This window comes from Oculina patagonica, chromosome 1, assembly GCF_052425735.1.
Source record: "Oculina patagonica isolate OP01 chromosome 1, crgOcupat, whole genome shotgun sequence".
Classification (NCBI taxonomy): domain Eukaryota; kingdom Metazoa; phylum Cnidaria; class Anthozoa; order Scleractinia; family Oculinidae; genus Oculina; species Oculina patagonica.
The window spans coordinates 3537807-3555193 of NC_135758.1; the positions used below are offsets into that span (position 1 = coordinate 3537807).

The 17387-nt window shown below is 39.0% G+C and overlaps 2 protein-coding genes and 1 pseudogene across 4 annotated transcripts in view; all 3 read left to right on the forward strand.

The window, feature by feature from the left end:
* Positions 1-5858, forward strand: part of LOC144644514 (mitogen-activated protein kinase kinase kinase 2-like) — a 128163-nt gene extending 122305 nt beyond the window's left edge. The window contains exons 12-13 of the mRNA XM_078504023.1: positions 4238-4269; positions 5717-5858. Of these exons, the coding sequence (XP_078360149.1) occupies positions 4238-4269; positions 5717-5727 (43 nt within the window). The 3' untranslated portion in view covers positions 5728-5858. The remainder of the gene's footprint in view (positions 1-4237; positions 4270-5716) is intronic.
* LOC144644519 (carbohydrate sulfotransferase 11 pseudogene) lies at positions 5780-6388 on the forward strand (annotated as a pseudogene).
* Positions 6389-9390: 3002 nt separating this feature from the next.
* The window catches only part of LOC144658267 (mitogen-activated protein kinase kinase kinase 3-like), a 32257-nt gene continuing 24260 nt past the window's right edge, over positions 9391-17387 (forward strand). The window contains exons 1-5 of one of the 3 annotated variants that reach the window (XM_078518827.1): positions 9391-9797; positions 13979-14652; positions 15267-15301; positions 15834-15911; positions 16227-16352. In XM_078518827.1, the coding sequence (XP_078374953.1) occupies positions 14034-14652; positions 15267-15301; positions 15834-15911; positions 16227-16352 (858 nt within the window). In that variant the 5' untranslated portion in view covers positions 9391-9797; positions 13979-14033. Of the gene's footprint in view, positions 9798-12809; positions 14653-15251; positions 15302-15833; positions 15912-16226; positions 16353-17387 lie in introns of those variants that run through there. The other 2 variants (XM_078518708.1, XM_078518782.1) reach the window with 2 other exon arrangements.

Genomic DNA, 17387 nt, shown 5'->3' on the forward strand with positions numbered 1-17387 from the left:
CTCTGTGAAAAACGCTTCGACTCACGCAAAAACAAAAGCGAATTGCATTTGGATGATTGTGCTTGCGGCAAGCACAAGGGTCAAAATTTGTCCTTTTTGCGTGATCGCGCTTGTGCTTGCGTCGCTAGTGAAAACCAAGCTTTACCCCCCAAAATTTTTGCATAAGCATTGTTTTTAATTTCTCTTGGGATTTACAATGACGTACAATCGTACCAAGAGAAATTGAAAACAATGCTTATGCAAACATTTGAGGGGGGGGGGGGGGTAAACAACATGTACAGTCAACTCTCTCTAAGACGGGCACCGTCGGGACCGGCCCCAACTGTCCGTCTTATAGAGGTGTCCGCCTTATAGAGAGTCGAGGTAACGTGACACCAGAAACTTTGAGACGATAAAGCTAAACGGCTATGCACAACGAATACACGTCTGTTTTAGTCGCTTACGTTAGCAAAACCTATAAAGTGGAACAAAAATAATATCAGACGGAGATTCGACTTGTTTGTTAATAACAAACGGTGATACTGTAAGTAGAAAACTAAATCTACAAGTTTAAGCAGAGAAGTAATGCGTTTTAGCGGATTGTTTTTGGTAAATTTGGTATTCTAAAGGCGCTGACCTGCTATGCTATATGTCGATAACAAGTTTTGAAGTATTATTCACGAAAAAATAACTTTTAGTGCCTGTCCGTTGGCGGTTTCAAAGTGTCCGTTGTCCGTCTTAGAGAGGTGTCCGTCTTACAGAGAGTTTTCTTACAGTAAAATGACTGAAAAACGGCAGGGACCATAACCAGGTGTCCGTCTTATGGAGGTGTCCGTCTTATAGAGGTGTCCGTTAAGAGAGAGTTGACTGTATTATGGGATCGTGAAAAAAGCGAATTCCGAAAAAAAAGCAGAAGAATAACTTTACAAGCACTGCAAAATTTTGTGGGATCATTTATGACCCTTGCTTTAAAGACACTTTTGCGGCCCAAATAATATTATAATATGATATGTAACGTTCGCCCTAAAACTCTTAAGCCTGGTTTTCACTAGCGACGCAAGCACAAGCGCGATCACGCAAAAAGGACAAATTTTGACCCTTTTGCTTGTGCTTGCCGCAGCACAAGCACAATCATCCAAATGCAATTCGCTTGTGTTTTTGCTTGAGTCGAAGCCTTTTTCACGGAGAAATTAGAGCTGTTATCCTTGTGCTTGTGCTTGCGCTTGTGCTTGCGTCGCTAGTGTAAACCAGGCTTAAACAAGATGTATTATGGGAACGGTGAAAACAGCGAATGCTCGGAAAATGTTTTGTGGCTGCTCTTTTGCTTGTGCTCGCAGGCTCGGTTTTTAGTAAAGGTAGTTTTTTAGCGGGTGCTCTTTGCTCGCAAGGCTAACTTTTGTTAACGCTCATGCTCGGGATAAAAAGCACTGCGCCCGCATGCTCAAAAAGACCATTTGATATACCTTACAGCGTTTCACCTAGCCGTCTTTAGGTGCATGGTCAGCGGATAGTAGCAATTCCGCGAAATGAGCAGCCAATCAGCAATTTTTTTCTGCTCTGCCGATGTTTTGAATATTAATAAGCAATATACAGTTCCTTTTGTCTACCGGAGCAAACTGCGTATGCCTTCACATGGCAAACTTAAAACTTACAAATACACACAAGGGACAAGCTCATCTCAAGGAACTTTTATGGACCGATTAAGTATTCTCCTCTTTGCTTTCTTCACTTTTTCTTTCATTGTAATTTCCTACAATGTTTTGTACATGGAACGGAGGAACTCGACGTTTATTTATAAACAAGGTGAGAATATTACACATGCATAAATATTTCATATTTCGACTTCGCGAAATACAATTATTTTAACTGATCAGTTTCGTCGCGAATGTGGAGGGAAAAACCAACAGATTATTGTAAATATTTTTTAATACTTGTGTGCCGGAAATGTAAATAATCTTGAAACTGCTTTATTCCATCGACAGCAAAATCATGCAGGCGTTACTCCGAATCGTGAATGCCCGGCATAGTTATTTAACTTTACAAGTACGCTCAAGAAATTTCGCCATCTCGCTAAGTATATATAGGGTTTACCATTCACCGCCTCTAAACTGCCTTGTGCTTGTTTTCTTTAACCCTTAGAATCCTAAGGTTCTGGTATTTTTTAAGCAGTTTTCTGGGCTTAAACTAATCTGTCGAATTTCGTGATTGCATATAAGAAGCTCAAGTAAAAATGTGTGCTGTTTCAAAACACTGATGGCTCAAAGTTTTATTGTGACGTCAGCATTCAACCGTTTCTTTCTTGTTGAGCGAGCATTCGGGCTCGAATCTGGCGAATATTTCGTTTTTAAGTGTTTTTTCGAGTCATTTTCCACTGCAGAAGCCCCCAGGCTGGCATCATTAAGCTAGAATGGTGGGTAGAGGCCAGCATCTGAAAGAAACCAGAGGTGAGAGATGATTTTGTCTTGATTGGAACGCCAGAAATATTCGAATCGAAAGATGGCGGTTCATTGGTAAAGTTGTCTCTCTGGCCGTTCTGTGGGTGGATTCCAAGACCTGCCAAGGCATTTTGGACGAGTTCTGACTTCCAAAGAATGCAATCGGTGCAACATTTTGCAGGCAGGATTGGGTGGCTCGACACTTATAAAAAATAGATGGATAAAAAAATATATGGAATAAAGGTAGGAAGCCTTTCATGCCGTCGCCATGACTGTTTTTCCCAAGCATCCCTTTCGGTCAGCAACGAGGAAATTACAGGTTTGCAAGCATAGCTCTAATCGAATAGTAATTGCTGAGTCTGCTGAATGATTGATGGGAAATTTCCTTGGTGAACGGAAGGGAATAGGGTTGAAGTTTGCTGCAAATGTATATTTTTGAAGTCAGAATTATTTTTTCATTAAAAAAAATGGAGGCAAAGATGTGTGTTTTTTGTTGTTGTCCTGTTACGTAGAAAACGGGCATTTTCAGATTTGCTGCTGAACAAACAACCATATGCAACAGAAATCAAGAGTTTTAGTCAGTTAGTTGGCTTTTAAAGCTATGAAAATTATCACTTTGCCATAAAAAGCAGTCATTACTATCATGTGCCCAGATATGTAAAAGCTAGAGTTTTTTCAATCACTGCTGGTATTTTCCACGCACATATGCGTGGCTAGGACTTAAAGGGTTAATTCTGCTATCGTTCTATTAAATTTACTTCCATGTCGGCTACAAAGACCACGAGGAAATGTTTGTTGACATACAAGGAAAAAATTACATACAGTATACATATCTTATTAACCACGCGCGAGGGCCGTACTGGGCGAATATTGGCCCGAGGTCTTGACAGTACGGATCGAGCGCAGCGAGGTCCGTACAAAAAAGACCGAGGGCCAATATTCGCCCAGTACGGTCCCGAGCAAGCTTGGTTAATAAGAGATTTATTACACGACTGGAAACTTTATGTAGTGAGAATTGCTACCCGGTAGATGTCGTGGAAAACAATGTGCGGCAAAACTTTTACGCGTGCTAAATGAATTATAATTATTTCTATGTTTAAGGTCATTTCATTTTCAAAGCAATAAAAACTCCGAAAAAATCTTGCCAAAATAAAACTGGCAAAAAATCTTGCGTTAAATCGCGCGGAAATTAGCGCGGAATCATCCGGGACAAAACCCGGTCCGATACTGGAAAAAGGAAAAAGTAATCCGATTGGCTGATTTAGTTATTGGCCCTCGGACCGCCTTAGTCGTGTAATAATGATTCATATTTTCCAAGTCTATACTACTTCTGCTATTTGCGACATTAGCAGGAGTTGATGGGCCCATAAAATATTACGATATTACGGGTGCATGATACGAAAGTTCACAGACTACTTCGAAAATACGGTGGTTATTATGAGTTGAAATGCATTTTGGGGCGTCAAGAGAGGCAAAGCCTTGCGTGACACTATTATGTACATATTGCCATTTTGGAGTCCTTTGAAATGACAATGCAACACAAAGCATTTTTAAGGGTATGATGTCTCATGGATAGTGGGATTTCGAAAAGAGAAGTGAATTGAGATTCATAGGTAAAACACTGTAGTCTTGTTCTTCCAAAAGATCTTTTATCAGTGATCAACATCTAATGAAAATATAAGAATGACACAGCAAACAAAGGAACTTTGGCGATCGGTACTTATAGTGTTGGGCAAATTGTAACAGTTTGCGATCTCAGTTCGGCTCCATTTGAGACCGGTGACTTATGAACATTGTCTTAACCAAATCATTTATTTTTATAGGACGGAATTTAACCACGGATGTTACGGAGCAGGTTTGTTGAATTTGATTATTTCTTTGGTCAACGATGCGTGGTTTAATGAATGCACTATGAAAAGCGATTCCTATTGTTCCACTTAAAAAACAAAGTGACTAAGAACAGATTTGCATAATATTAAGTGATATTTTTTCTTTCTTTTATTCTTTCGTTCTTTCTTTCTTACATACCGTAAATGATCTAAAAAACGCCTTGGCGTCTAATACTTTTTTTGGGTCCTAAGGGAGGCGTTAAATAGATATGAGGCGTTTATTAGATAGGGCGTTTCTTTCACTTTAACTGTAACAACGTCAACAAAACAAATGGATGCGTAGTTTGCTAGCGGAGTAAGATACAAGACACAATAGGAGAGCAGGAGACTAATCTAATCTGTGCTAATGCAAAGTCGAGAGATTTCCTTCATAGTTGGATATCGATGTTTTTATCGTCATCGGGATCAACTATGTTGGCATTGGTGAAAAAATTATTCAACATGACACGAGCGTGGAACAACGAAAAAAATCTGAGTCCCCGACGGGAATCGGACCCATGGCCTCCCAGATACCGGTTGGGCGCTCTAACCAACTGAGCTACGAGAGACTCGCTATTGAGCTGGGCCATTTACTAGGTTGATATGTGACACGCGTCCTGCATACTGCTAGGATCAGCAATGTCAGTTATGTTGGCATTGTTGGCCTCTTCGATGTCCGAGTCAAGCAAGAAACTAACTTTATTGCGTAATTTTACTCTATGGAGTATTTCCTTGGTTTTTGAGGTGATTCTTGGAGGGGGCGTCTATTAGACACGGGGCGCTTATTAAAGGGGGGCGTCTAATACAAAATTAACACTTCAGGGGAGGTGTTTATTAGATACGAGGCGTTTATTTGAAGTGGGCGTTTATTAGATCATTTACGTTATGTATTTTTTTTGTATTATCATCTCTGGCGTAGCCGAGTTATTAGTGCGGGTGCTGGATTTAAAATATGGAGGTCGTCGCCCCTTATTTAAATCCAATAGTGTCATCAACTAGATTTTAATATAATCAGGCTAGGCCCATGGATATCACCAAAACTTCATCTAGTAACTGATATGGTGTTTTCTTATGATGGCACGATACTCATCTTTACTTGTTTTCATGATGGGAGGCGCGGTGTGCGCTGCGTTCTGGATCGAGCGGTCCGTGTTCTAGCCCTGGCCGGGGTCACTGTGTTCTGTTCATGAGCAAGACACTACTTTCACAGTGCCTCTCTCTACCCAGGTGTATAAATGGATACCAAATTTAATGTAGGGGGGGGGGGTGTTAAACACTGCGGTGGAGTAGCATCCCATCCAGGGAGGAGTGAAAATACTCCTAGTCGCTTCATGCTATTGAAACCGGGATAGCTCCGGCGGGCCTGATGGGCACAAGGCTCGAACACACTTTACCTACGTGCTTTACTTGTTTTAACGTCGATTCTGTTTTTAGGTTACCCTTGAAGATGGTATTGTCTTTTTCCAGAATGACAAAAACTTGGAATCTATTCACACAATGAACTTGGAAAGACAAGCAACTGTCACAGATTTCTGCAAAAAGAACAACAGAATCGACGAACCCGTGAATACCAAAGACCTCGACAACATTATAGTTGATGAAAAGTTCAAAATACTATTTTGTTACATTCCTAAAGTTTCCTGCTCTCAATGGAAAACTGTATTGGTACAACTTCATCGACCACAACCTAAATACTATGTTCAGGATCCAAGGAACTTCAAATTCTTACATCAATATCCCACAGACCAAGCAAAATTAATTCTTAAGAGTTATTTTAAGTTCGTGTTTGTTCGAGAGCCTTTTGAACGGCTCTTATCTGCCTATCTTGAGAAATTCTATAGCGGGGATCCTGGCTTCCACAATAATTTTGGACGAGAAATTATAAGACGGTATAGACCTGGAGGTAACCCTGAAGATAAAAACATAACATTTGACGAGTTTGTAAACTACGTTATAAACATTGGAGATGGATACTGGAACGAGCACTGGAAGACATACGACAAACTTTGTCATCCTTGCGGAGTTCATTATGATTTCATTGGAAAATTTAACAATCTTCAAGAAGAAGCTCGTTATATATGTCTTGGAAATAACTGGCATAAGTAAAGATTTGAATATTTTATTTCCACAAGTCAAGCCGTCGAGCACTTCATCAAAAGTTCCATTCTTCTACTCACAAATCCCCATGGAGCGACTTTATAGGGTTGTTAAGTTATTTGGAGACGATTCCGAGATGTTTGGATATGATTTGCCGAAACCCATCCTCGCCAGAATAACAAGCACTGATTAATTTATAGTCTGAGGGATGGTAATATACACTTACTGTCTGGTCCCGAGGGAAACAGTTAGTTTTGTTTTCCTGAGAGTCTCGATGTTTCCCGAAACATTTGTTAAAAATGTATCCCGATCGGAAAACTTTAAAATTTATGCAAGGTCACGTGATCACGAATCATCCAATGAAAATCGTCTTCAGAGCAAGAGAAACTGCCGATGTATAACAATACGTATCAAACCCGAATGGACATCAAACATTAACTAGTGAAAGTTTTTTTTTTCTTGTCGAGTGGCTTGTACCCCCGGTGGAGGCGTGGTTGCTCAACAATGTTAATACAGGGAAACTCCGCCCCGAGGTCCAAACCCCTACCCTTTCATCTGTCATATTTGTCAGAAAAGGTGTCCCTTTCATAAACCCTCCCTTTCTCATACCTTCAGTAGAAATACTGTATTCCTTTTCTAAAGTTTTTACCGAGTAACCACTTAAAAAATACTTGGATGAATGAACCATTAGGCAAGTCTGTTCAAGATTTAAATACCTTAATAGCATTTTCCCTTTCCTCTTCTATACTTCAACTCGTGAAATCCCTACGCCTTCATATTCGTCCAGCCTGAAAAAAAGTGCCCCTTTTTCAGGCTGGACGTTCAGCCCTTCACCCCTGGCTGGACTGCGAGCAGTGTCCTTTTTTCCTAGTGTGCGAGGCGAAAACATGAATGCGAGCGAGTAGTGAACGGCATAATTTCAATTTTTCTGGCGTAGGATTTCAGGAACAAAAGCCGACTGTTCGCAGTCTACTCCTGGCCGGCCGGTCGCTGTTATTCTGAATAACGTTCGTACGTTATATGCTTGAAATGTTTTATTTAAGTCAACACGATTTCCAATTAAAACTAAGACTACGTGCTGCGTTTTACTATTAGGGATTATAGTTCACCACCAATTGCAATTTTTCTCCGATTTTGATTGGTTTAAAATGATCTCGTGACGCGCAAGTGTTTAGGGACGGACCATTAAGAAAAGTGATAGGGGGGTGGGGAATTTTCGGCTTGCACGAATTTTTTTTCTGTCCATTTCTTGTGCAGGATTTTTTTTTTTCGGGTGAAACCCTCTGCTCGAATTTTTTTTTTTGACAAATGTTGCTTTGTTGATTATTTGCTTAATTGTTTAAATATTTTAAAAATGCTGTTGTTCATTGATTTCATCCTTTAGGGACTGTCAATAAGTACCGAAGGGGGGAGGAGGGGGGTCAAGGGGTGGTGCAATTGGAAAAGTGGAGGCTGAAAAATGTGTGACCCACCCCTTCCTTCTAGCTCAAAACTGACTGACCCACCCTTGATCAGGAGTTGGAAATTACATGACCCACCCCTTTTCTACAAAAAAAATAGTTAAAAAGAAATTTTTTTTGATTGTCTGTAATGGATTAGAGGTTTTTGAATTGATACCAGATTTTAAAGTGCGATCCCAATCATACACCACCCTGTGTCCCTAATGGACACTGTAATTCTATGTACATCTTCTTTCGCTTCTTAACAAGCCAAAGCAGGATGAATTTCTCACTTCGTGTAGTAGATTTGTGTTTTTCACATATTTCCGTGTAAAGTCCATGAGAAAACTTAGGCATAAACATATGCAAAAACTTAAACAATACGTAACAGAAATTCATAAATAATTACTGCAGAAATCATTATTTGACAGGAATTGACAACAGAAACTAAAACCACTGCATTTAGGCTTTGGTAGATTATGCTAGCATAATTTTTGGCATAATTGGAGCTAAAAAGCATAATTTGTGAAACGAGCACTGCCACGGCATAATTAGCAATTTTTAGCACTTTTGGAGCATAAATTCATAAAATTTAGTAAATATGGTGTACTTTCTACAGAAATAAATGAAATTTAGGTAGTTTGTTCTTGCAATGCGTGTTTTAGCTATACAATTGTGATTGTTAAGTCGTTGGAGGCATTTTACAAACGGTTCAGAGATGCGAGCAGCTAATTTGGACAGCTGACGGGCGTGACAAACTGCCATAAAACACAAATAAATTTACAGCAACAGTTTATTTGGAAAACATCATAATTTGGTGTCGTTATTGCGCACCTCTATGTACAGAATCTGCGTCATTTTGTGAGCATAAGTTCGGAAATCAGAAGCATAATTTGGGAATTCTGGCATAATTGTTGCATAATATGGCAAAATTTTGAGCACTGCTAGTAGCATAATATGCCACTTTTAGGAGCACAATCTACCAAAGCCTAACTGCATTCATGTTTTTCAATCTGTTTGACAAAAGAGTTAACTGGTAAGCAATCTACGCAGGCTGGAGAGAGACGAGCTAAACGAATGTTATGATCACAATCCATCTAGGGGGGTCTGGGGGCATGCTCCCCCATAAAATTTTGAAATTTCTAGGCTCGGAAATGCTATTTTCAGCGTTCTCCACCATATATTTCGTCGAGTAATCGATCTCATCAAGTGTTAAATGATGACAGGTATTTTCAGTGCTTAATAGGACCTTTCTTTTTGCATGCATTTTTTTCTTTGCCTAAACCTTTGCACGAATTTTGTTTTCTTGCCATTTTGGCTTGCATTAATTTTTTTGTGTTTTTTTTCCCCACCCCCCCCCCCCCCCCCATCATTTTTCTAATGGTCCGTCCCTTATCCGAGAAGCACTATCAGCCCATAGTGCCCGTCCGCCGGGAATTTTTTGTAAACAGACGGGCCTGCAGACAAAAATTGACCCTAAATCCACTGAATTTAGTGGGGTTTTTTGTCTGGTTTTGTTACTTTTGTAAAATTTCGGCTTCAAATCTTTCATCCAATGGGCTAGCGCTCATGCACGAGAACCAAGCTTGCGAGGCCGGATGTTCTGGTGTTTACCGTTTCCCCATCACTCTCCTCTCCGGCCCGCTTCGCTTGCCAGTTGCTTGTAGCTATGGCTGACTTGACGTTCTTTGTATGGACTCTGTAATTACAACTGGGTGAAGACTTAATAGTATCATTACAACGCAGCGCACGGAGCAACCAAATGTTTTATCGCGTGACCCTGACGAGATTTATCGCGTGACTTTTCAACTTGGAGAGTAGTGCGCATGTACGTGCTATTTTTGTCGATTTGACGATTGACGTCATTTGCCTATTTGCTTTGCTTGCCGAATTTAGTTGTTTCGTACTGAAATTATTCTCTTTCTCCTCAGAGGCTTAAGAGTATTTAGAGCAAGTTAGAATACGAAAGAATCCTGCGGGTAAGTGAACACTCTTAATATAACTGGTTCTTATAATGATCCGGCGATTTCGTCACCGGCAATTGCCTTATAAATAGCTACATCGGAGTCGCTGTTTTGATTGACAATTTTCACAGCATATCTGCGAAGTTAAACTCCAGTCAAATAGATCAAGTTCGCAAGCATGCCGGCGTTTAAGATTATGGGACAATCTGTGATTGCGGAACATGTTCTCGTATATTAAGACAAGTGCTGGCGACTACATTGCAGGCATTTAGGATGCATGCATATGGTGTTAAAACTTGCTTTGGGAACGGTTTATTATAAGATTAATAGTTTAACCGAAACTCATAAAGTTCAACTGGCATAGTTTAAAATTCGATTTAATCGTCGCTTATAGTGTGTACATGGACTGTTTATAAATGGGTTTGTTGATTTGTGTCATAGATGAGACTGAGGTTGGGCGTTTGTATCGGAGTTGAGTAGAACTTTCGGATCGACACTTTACAGCAGACCTAAGAATTGTAAGACTTTATGTTTAAATTTTAGAGCTCGCGGACAGACGTTCAGTCACCTTCCATCATATCTCCGCTTCAGTTCTTTGGCGATACCCGGAAATTTTACAAAATTGATGGATTTTTGTCAAGTTTTGTAGAACAGCGGCTTTTCAATGTGGAACACGGCACCACTGAAAAAAAGAACAACATCAAATTTCAGAACTTTGTTATTATTCACTGAGTTGTAGTGACGATAGAACGCTTGATTGGTTTTCATTGTAGATTTTTAAAAACTTACCTTGGCGAGTCAAACTGATTGAAGTACTGTCAAAATCTGCAGGGCAGTGGAGCCCTTGCGTCGACTTGAATGAGAAATAATTTCCATAACGAATGGCCGCAGAACCCATGGGTAATCAGTTCAGAATATACGCAGAAAAGACAGAAAAGGGTATACGCGTGACGTTAACGAATCCATTGTTTCCGGAGTCAGATCAAAACATTCGAGTCATACTCCTGGGCTAGACTTATATAGATTACGTCATAGAAAGTGCGCCGTACGGATTTATATCCACGAGTTGCAAAACTTTGGAAAACAAAAGAGTGAGCGTAAGGAAAGTGTGAGTTTTCCAAAGTTCTGCAACGAGTGAATATAAATCCGTACAAAGCACTTTCTAAGCTGTAATTTGTTTATCATTGCCAACGAGTCAGGCCTTCTGGAAAACCAGAAGGCCTGACGAGGCGGCAGAATATAGAGCCGCGAGAAGATTTGTATATGCGAAAAAAATCTCAGAAACACTCCAAATGTCGAGTAATGTAAGTAATGTAATGTAAGGTTGATCGTGACGACACAATTTCTGATGTTTTTAGCCAATCCGTTCAGCTGAATCTGTTCAGCACGTGCACACTTTGTTGTAGTTTGGCCAATCAGCGCGCTACTACGTGCATGATTCATTGGCAACTTAAATTCTCAGACAAGATGCGTCTCAGATAAGATGCGTTTCAAATCTGTTCGCTTCAAAAAGCCAAAATTCCCGAACTAGAGATTGAAATACGAAAGAAACTTGAATTAAACTTTGTTTAGAATTTAATTTCATTTAAGATGAAGGCAAGAAATGCATTCCAAATCTTCAAGATTTCCAAAGCTTCGAAGATTTCGAAAACATACAAATTTGCATGCGTATAAATTAAGTTAGGTCTGGCTATTAAAGTAAACAACACGGATTTTATCGATCAGAAGAGAGTTTTATTTCGTTTCTCGAATTTATAAAATTAATTCCCTATACTACATTTTTTCCTGGATTGTCCGGCGTTTTTTTCTCGGAAAACAGGGCCTTTAATTTTCCTGACAGCTGGTTGCCCGAACGAAATTAGCAGTGTCTCAACAACATCAATTCAACGTGACATTTGAGACATCACGCATTGCGCGTGATGAATTATTCTCTTAATAATAAAATTAACTTGTTCCATCTTTGGCCACAAACTTGTCCGACGAGGCTTTTACCTTTTAAAACCTCAATTTTTTGGAATACTTATAAGGGCTGAATGGATTTAACTGCAGTGTGGAAAGTTTGAAATGCTTTGTTTTGGCAAATCTTTACATAGTTACTAACTATAATCTTTGTAAAAGTTTGCTTTTCGTTTCGTAATTTTATATTTTCCGTGTTCAGTGGCTCATAGCCACTTTGATTAAGACCTATAGGACTTTAAAACAGCGGAAACCTTTTCAAAATAGCGGCATCGGACAACAATGGCTTGAAACTCTCAAATAGGATGAAGTTTACATGATTTCTCACTAAATCTTTACTACTTTGGTATTATTTTAGAACTTTTTCCTCATTTAGCCTTCATAAAATCGCATTTTATTCCATAAACATTCAAGATTTTCAAAGAAAACGCGCAATGTTTATTGATCGACCAAAATCATAAAGCGTCCCGTTGTACTCGTTGGCATTTCTACCGATAGGTACCACTAGTATATATATACCGTAATGACTCGATTTAGCGCCCTCCTTCCAATAAGCGCCCCCTTTCGAATAAGCGCCCCCCTTCAAATGTGTTTTTGTTAATAAGCGCCCCTATTCCAATAAGCGCCCCCATTCTAATAAACGCCCCATTCTTCTAAGCGCCCCTATTCTCATAAGCGCCCCCATCATGGATAACAGCCCCAACTGAAGTCATCAACGTCGAACAGATAAACTCAGGAACATTCACCGTACCGTTCATGTATATATTTACTGCTAAAATGAACAATCCTTTTAAAAGTAATTAACCTAACTGTCAACAATTTGTTACGTTACAGTTCTGTTATTGTTAGTTATTTTAATATTTATTAAAGTTTTGCTTTGAACATTTGGTTGTTTCTCAAAAAATTAATTAAGCGCCCTGTCCCAAATAAGCGCCCTGTCTCGAATAAGCGCCCTCCCTTGAGGTGCCAAAAGTAAATAAGCGCCCCGGGCGCTAAATCGAATCATTACGGTAACGAGAATTCAACCACTGAACATTTTACGCCGATTTTTCCAGTTTATAAACTTTGACATACAACAGCTGCATTTTACAGTGCGAGAAAACAAAGCTGCAAATGCACATAGCTTTACAAGCGAATTCGCTATTTCAATAATATACATGTAAAACAGAAAAATTACTGGCGACAAACTCTCCTAGACAAAAACTTTTTTTAAATAAACAAACTGCGTTAAATTTACGTTAAGAACTTCGTATCGCATCGAGGAAACTTCGCCACAAGCGAATAAACTACAAGCGAATCATCTGGCGAATTGTGAACAAATTGTGACAACACAAGGAGTCGGTTAATTAAACAATAATTACGACTTAAATCCAAATTAAAAATGCAATTTACTTAACCAAGACGATCCCAATAGTATCTGAATATTCTTAGAATGTCCGCAGATGTGTTGTAAGTTCCGATGAAAGTCTTGTCTTCGCTTTCACTTTAATATCGACACTTCGCCTTCGCCAGTCTTCACTTCGCCTTTGAAGAATGATTTTTATCACTGCTGTATTCTTAAGGTTTTGCTTAGCGTGTTTCTGTTGGCTTACATTTCCATTAAGTTCTTAAAAGGCAAACTTTTGTAAAGGAAGAAAACGTGTAGCCATGTTTTCAAAACATAAACTGCCGTCGAGAGCAAACTTGCCGCTCGCTTTCTCAACCTCGTTGGAAACCATTTAAATTCCCGCGCTGTGATTGGTTGAGTCGTACTACTCTAGATGCTGATTGGTTATATTTTTCACATGTGAAGAAAGCTATACGCGAAGCTGATTGGACGTATTGCTTTTTTCACATGTGAAATATAGCAAATATAGAATTCTATTTGCAAGGTTTATTGTTTAAAATTCTCGCTATATATATATATATAATAAACTACGGTTTTACGGCATCTAAAAGACGAATCACATCGACAAATCAGACGTTTTTCATTCGACAAAAATCTAGTGGAAAAAATAGTCATCGTTTGAAACTTTAAACTAGGCTTCGACAAGAACGCTCCAATTTATCCTTGTGAAATAGGTTTTACTGTTTCGAAGGAAGGGAAGATTAATGAAAAGCTGATTGAAAATGGTCGGCATAGTCCCGAAATACTGTTTCAAGACACCTCTGTGAACAATAGACATGTCCATGGCTGAACTATTTTTTAATGGCCTTTTACTGTTGTATTTAACTTGATTTCCTTTCATTTTTCCTGTTAGGGTTGGATTTGAACGGGTTTTTACTATCAAGCTACGTCGAAATTTGAGTAGAACTATGAGCAAGTTAACTGAAAACCAGATGCACTATTTTCATTTTACCCAAATTATTAAGACTGAAATTCCTAAGGCCTTGCGACAAGTTTTTAAAACCATGTGGGATACCAATTTTGAACATAAATATGGACTATGGGATGATTCCCCTGCTGTGAGAAGTCAATTCTTGGCTTTAGAAGGTAGGAGAAGCATTGTTCCTACAAGTCTCTCTTATGAAGAATGGGACGCAACCATCCTGGTCGCGGCCACTATCTTTGCACGGGTCTTCAGTGTGCCAGATCATACGGGGCGCAACGTTACACTATATAACATGTACGCCAGGCCCAAGAATTTACCTGCTGGAAGTTTTTATTCTTGTGTATTGAGCCCAACAGGGGACAGACTCGAAACAATCACACTTGCAATTGATCAACTGCGACTTCTGAGAAATACCTATGCTCACTGGGATTCCGTGGTGTTGGACAAACCAACGTTTGACCGACACTTGCAGTACGTTAAAGATGCATTTCAAGCCCTTGGTATAAGTACACATGCCTTGGATTTTCTTGGAAATTCACTCGAGTTTTTGGCAGAGGAACTTCGTGATTTGACGAACAACAGAAGCGATTTGGGCACTTCAGGTAACAACGGGCATCTGATATAAAGTAGTATCTACACTGTATCAATCACGTAACAACCAAAATATTTTAGGTCTGGGGCTCCGGGAGCTCAGCTTCAAATTTACATTTCGTGTCATTGAAGCGTTTACGGCTTTCTTATAGGCCTCAGAGCGAGTGTGTGTTAAAATTTATACCTACGAAAACCATTAGATCCAAATGAAGAGCATTACGCCATAATAGGAAAAATTTTAATACCCTATTTTTATACATTTCCATAAGCTACCTTTCGGTTTCCTGGCCAAGGAAGTGGAGTTTTTATTTGTGAGAAACTTAAAGGAATTTAGGCTCCTAAAGTTCGTTTGCTAACCGTAACTATTCACCGGCCTTTTCGTATGACGAACTTATTGCCTCATCACGTAAGGCAGCCTCATGTTTCGGAGGGCATATCATGATCTCAGGTTACAACATGTTTCGTGCCTCTAGTTCACCTTGCTTTCTTTATAAAGGTCATAGTCAGGCTGCAAATTACTCAAGCCACATTTAGCGTTACATGTAGGGTGTACATTTATGTGGCTAGTTAACTTGACTTTTTTAATTTCCTTTTCATTATAATATTTCAGCAACTTGGGCAATAGGAGAACTTATTGGAAGAGGAAGTTTTGGCCGAAAGGTACTTTATATAGTGACCTTCATCCATATGAATGAGTGTATTACGTTTAAAGCCCTTTCTCCATCCCTCTAAGAAAAACAAAAACGAACAAAGAACAAGAAGCAAACAAAAAATGACCAATGTATTACGTTAAACAACTCGCCCGCAATATTTAGATGATTAGCCCCCACTCGTTGGACGATAAGTCCCCAATGCTAGTTAAGAATAATTTACAATTATACTCACCCTTTGCTCTAGATTTTAGTAAGGTAGGGAGCTAATCGTCTGAAGATTGAGGGCGAGTTGTCTAGTGGGCGGGTAGTCCAGATGCCGTCACGGTAAAAAACAGTTAAAATTTTGCCAGCAGAATTCTTTTTTCAAGCAACGCATGTTACTTAGGGAGAAAAGTCCTTTGCTGGTACATGATGCTTTACCTTGCACAGTACCAAAAATTAAATTAAAAAGAGAGTGTTTTGGATTGAGCTGTTCTCGACATCATTCTCGACCCCAGACAGAATGCAATCTGCTACACAGCTTATGTGATGTATTGCAGGTACACAAGTTTATCCACTGTTTGACTGGAACTACAATAGCAGTGAAAATTGTTGAGATTGATCCTACACAGCAAGAGGTAGGTCTTGAAACAACGTTCTTTTTTTGCTGTTTGTTTATTCCAGTTAAAAGATATCATGTGTTGTTAATCCACCTTCAAAGTTGATTTCTCAAATTTCACTTTGTTCAATAAACCTCATATAAACCAATCATTCTTGTTAAAAGTTTTGTTTCAAGACAGGGTCTTGATAAGTCTTAAATCATGTTAAATTGAATTCGAGGAAGCCATACATGGCGATTTGGAAAGTTCAGGAAAAATTTGGGATCAAGTAAACTTGCAGTAGTTCTAAGTTAAGAAGGGCATTAAATAATTACGTTGATGTTATTTTTTCAGGAACTAAAACATCTTGGAACTGAAATAAACATTGTGAAAACTCTAAGACATGAGAGAATTTTGCCATGCTATGGAGGTGAACGGAAGGATGATCAACTTTATTTATTCATGGATTACATGGTTGGGGTAAGAGCTTTTTATGGGGATTATTTAACAAATTAAGATGTCTTATAACAAAATAAAGCCTTTATCTTTTCACTCTGCATTAGTATTCTTCTAAGCTTTCTTCTTGAATTTTCTACTACGTACATTGCTGACTCGACGTTTTTAGTAAAGAGCGCACTGTTGTGATGGTTGAGTGGGCTGTTGTGCCATAAAAAACAACGGCGCGCGTATATGCGAACAACTTAGAGTATATTTTTTAATTATAACATAGCTCGCGCATGGACCTGTATATCTAATTCGGTTATCTTCGAACTATCGTCGTCGATTAAAATCCCTGGAACTTTTTGTGTAACTAAGATTTTACTAAGAAAAGAGATGGAGAATAAAATTTACCATTTCCTTTTCAATAAATTTACTGCCAGAAATATTTTTCGATGTGCCAGAGCCCAAATGATGGATTATTGGAAACCCTTGTTATATTAACGCTTTCTTGCCAAACTGTTTCCTAGCTTAGGGAAGAAGTAAAAAAAGTCCTCTCAAAGACCATTTTTTACTACAAGTCAACTTTTCCATGTGGTTGGTTAAATCCTGCCCACCATCTTGGTCCTTTGTACGTGTTAACCAGGTACGAGGACAATAGGTTGGCGGTTTACTGCTACATGGAAGCATGCTTTTTCGAAGAAAATACATGCTGTATTTATTTTACACTGTAAAGAGTACCAAAATAAGTCATATCTCATTAGGACTTTTAAAAGATATCTAGATCTGCAAGCAGGAAAAGTGCCCATGATCATTGGAAATGCACCTTGCTATCATACTATGACTACAATTATATCGGTAACTCCAGGTCTCTTGTAAATGAAATGCTGTTAGTATATGTACAATGTAATAAGATTTGTAATTATTATATGCGTGTCACAGTCTTAAGTGTCATTGTTAGAGAAAGTGTTCCAGACCTTGGAAGTCAGGGTCAACCGATTTTCCTGAAACTTACTGCAGAAGTTGGCCTTGATGAGATATTCTAAAAGCCATTTGGGTTTGGTTTTCTGACTTTTA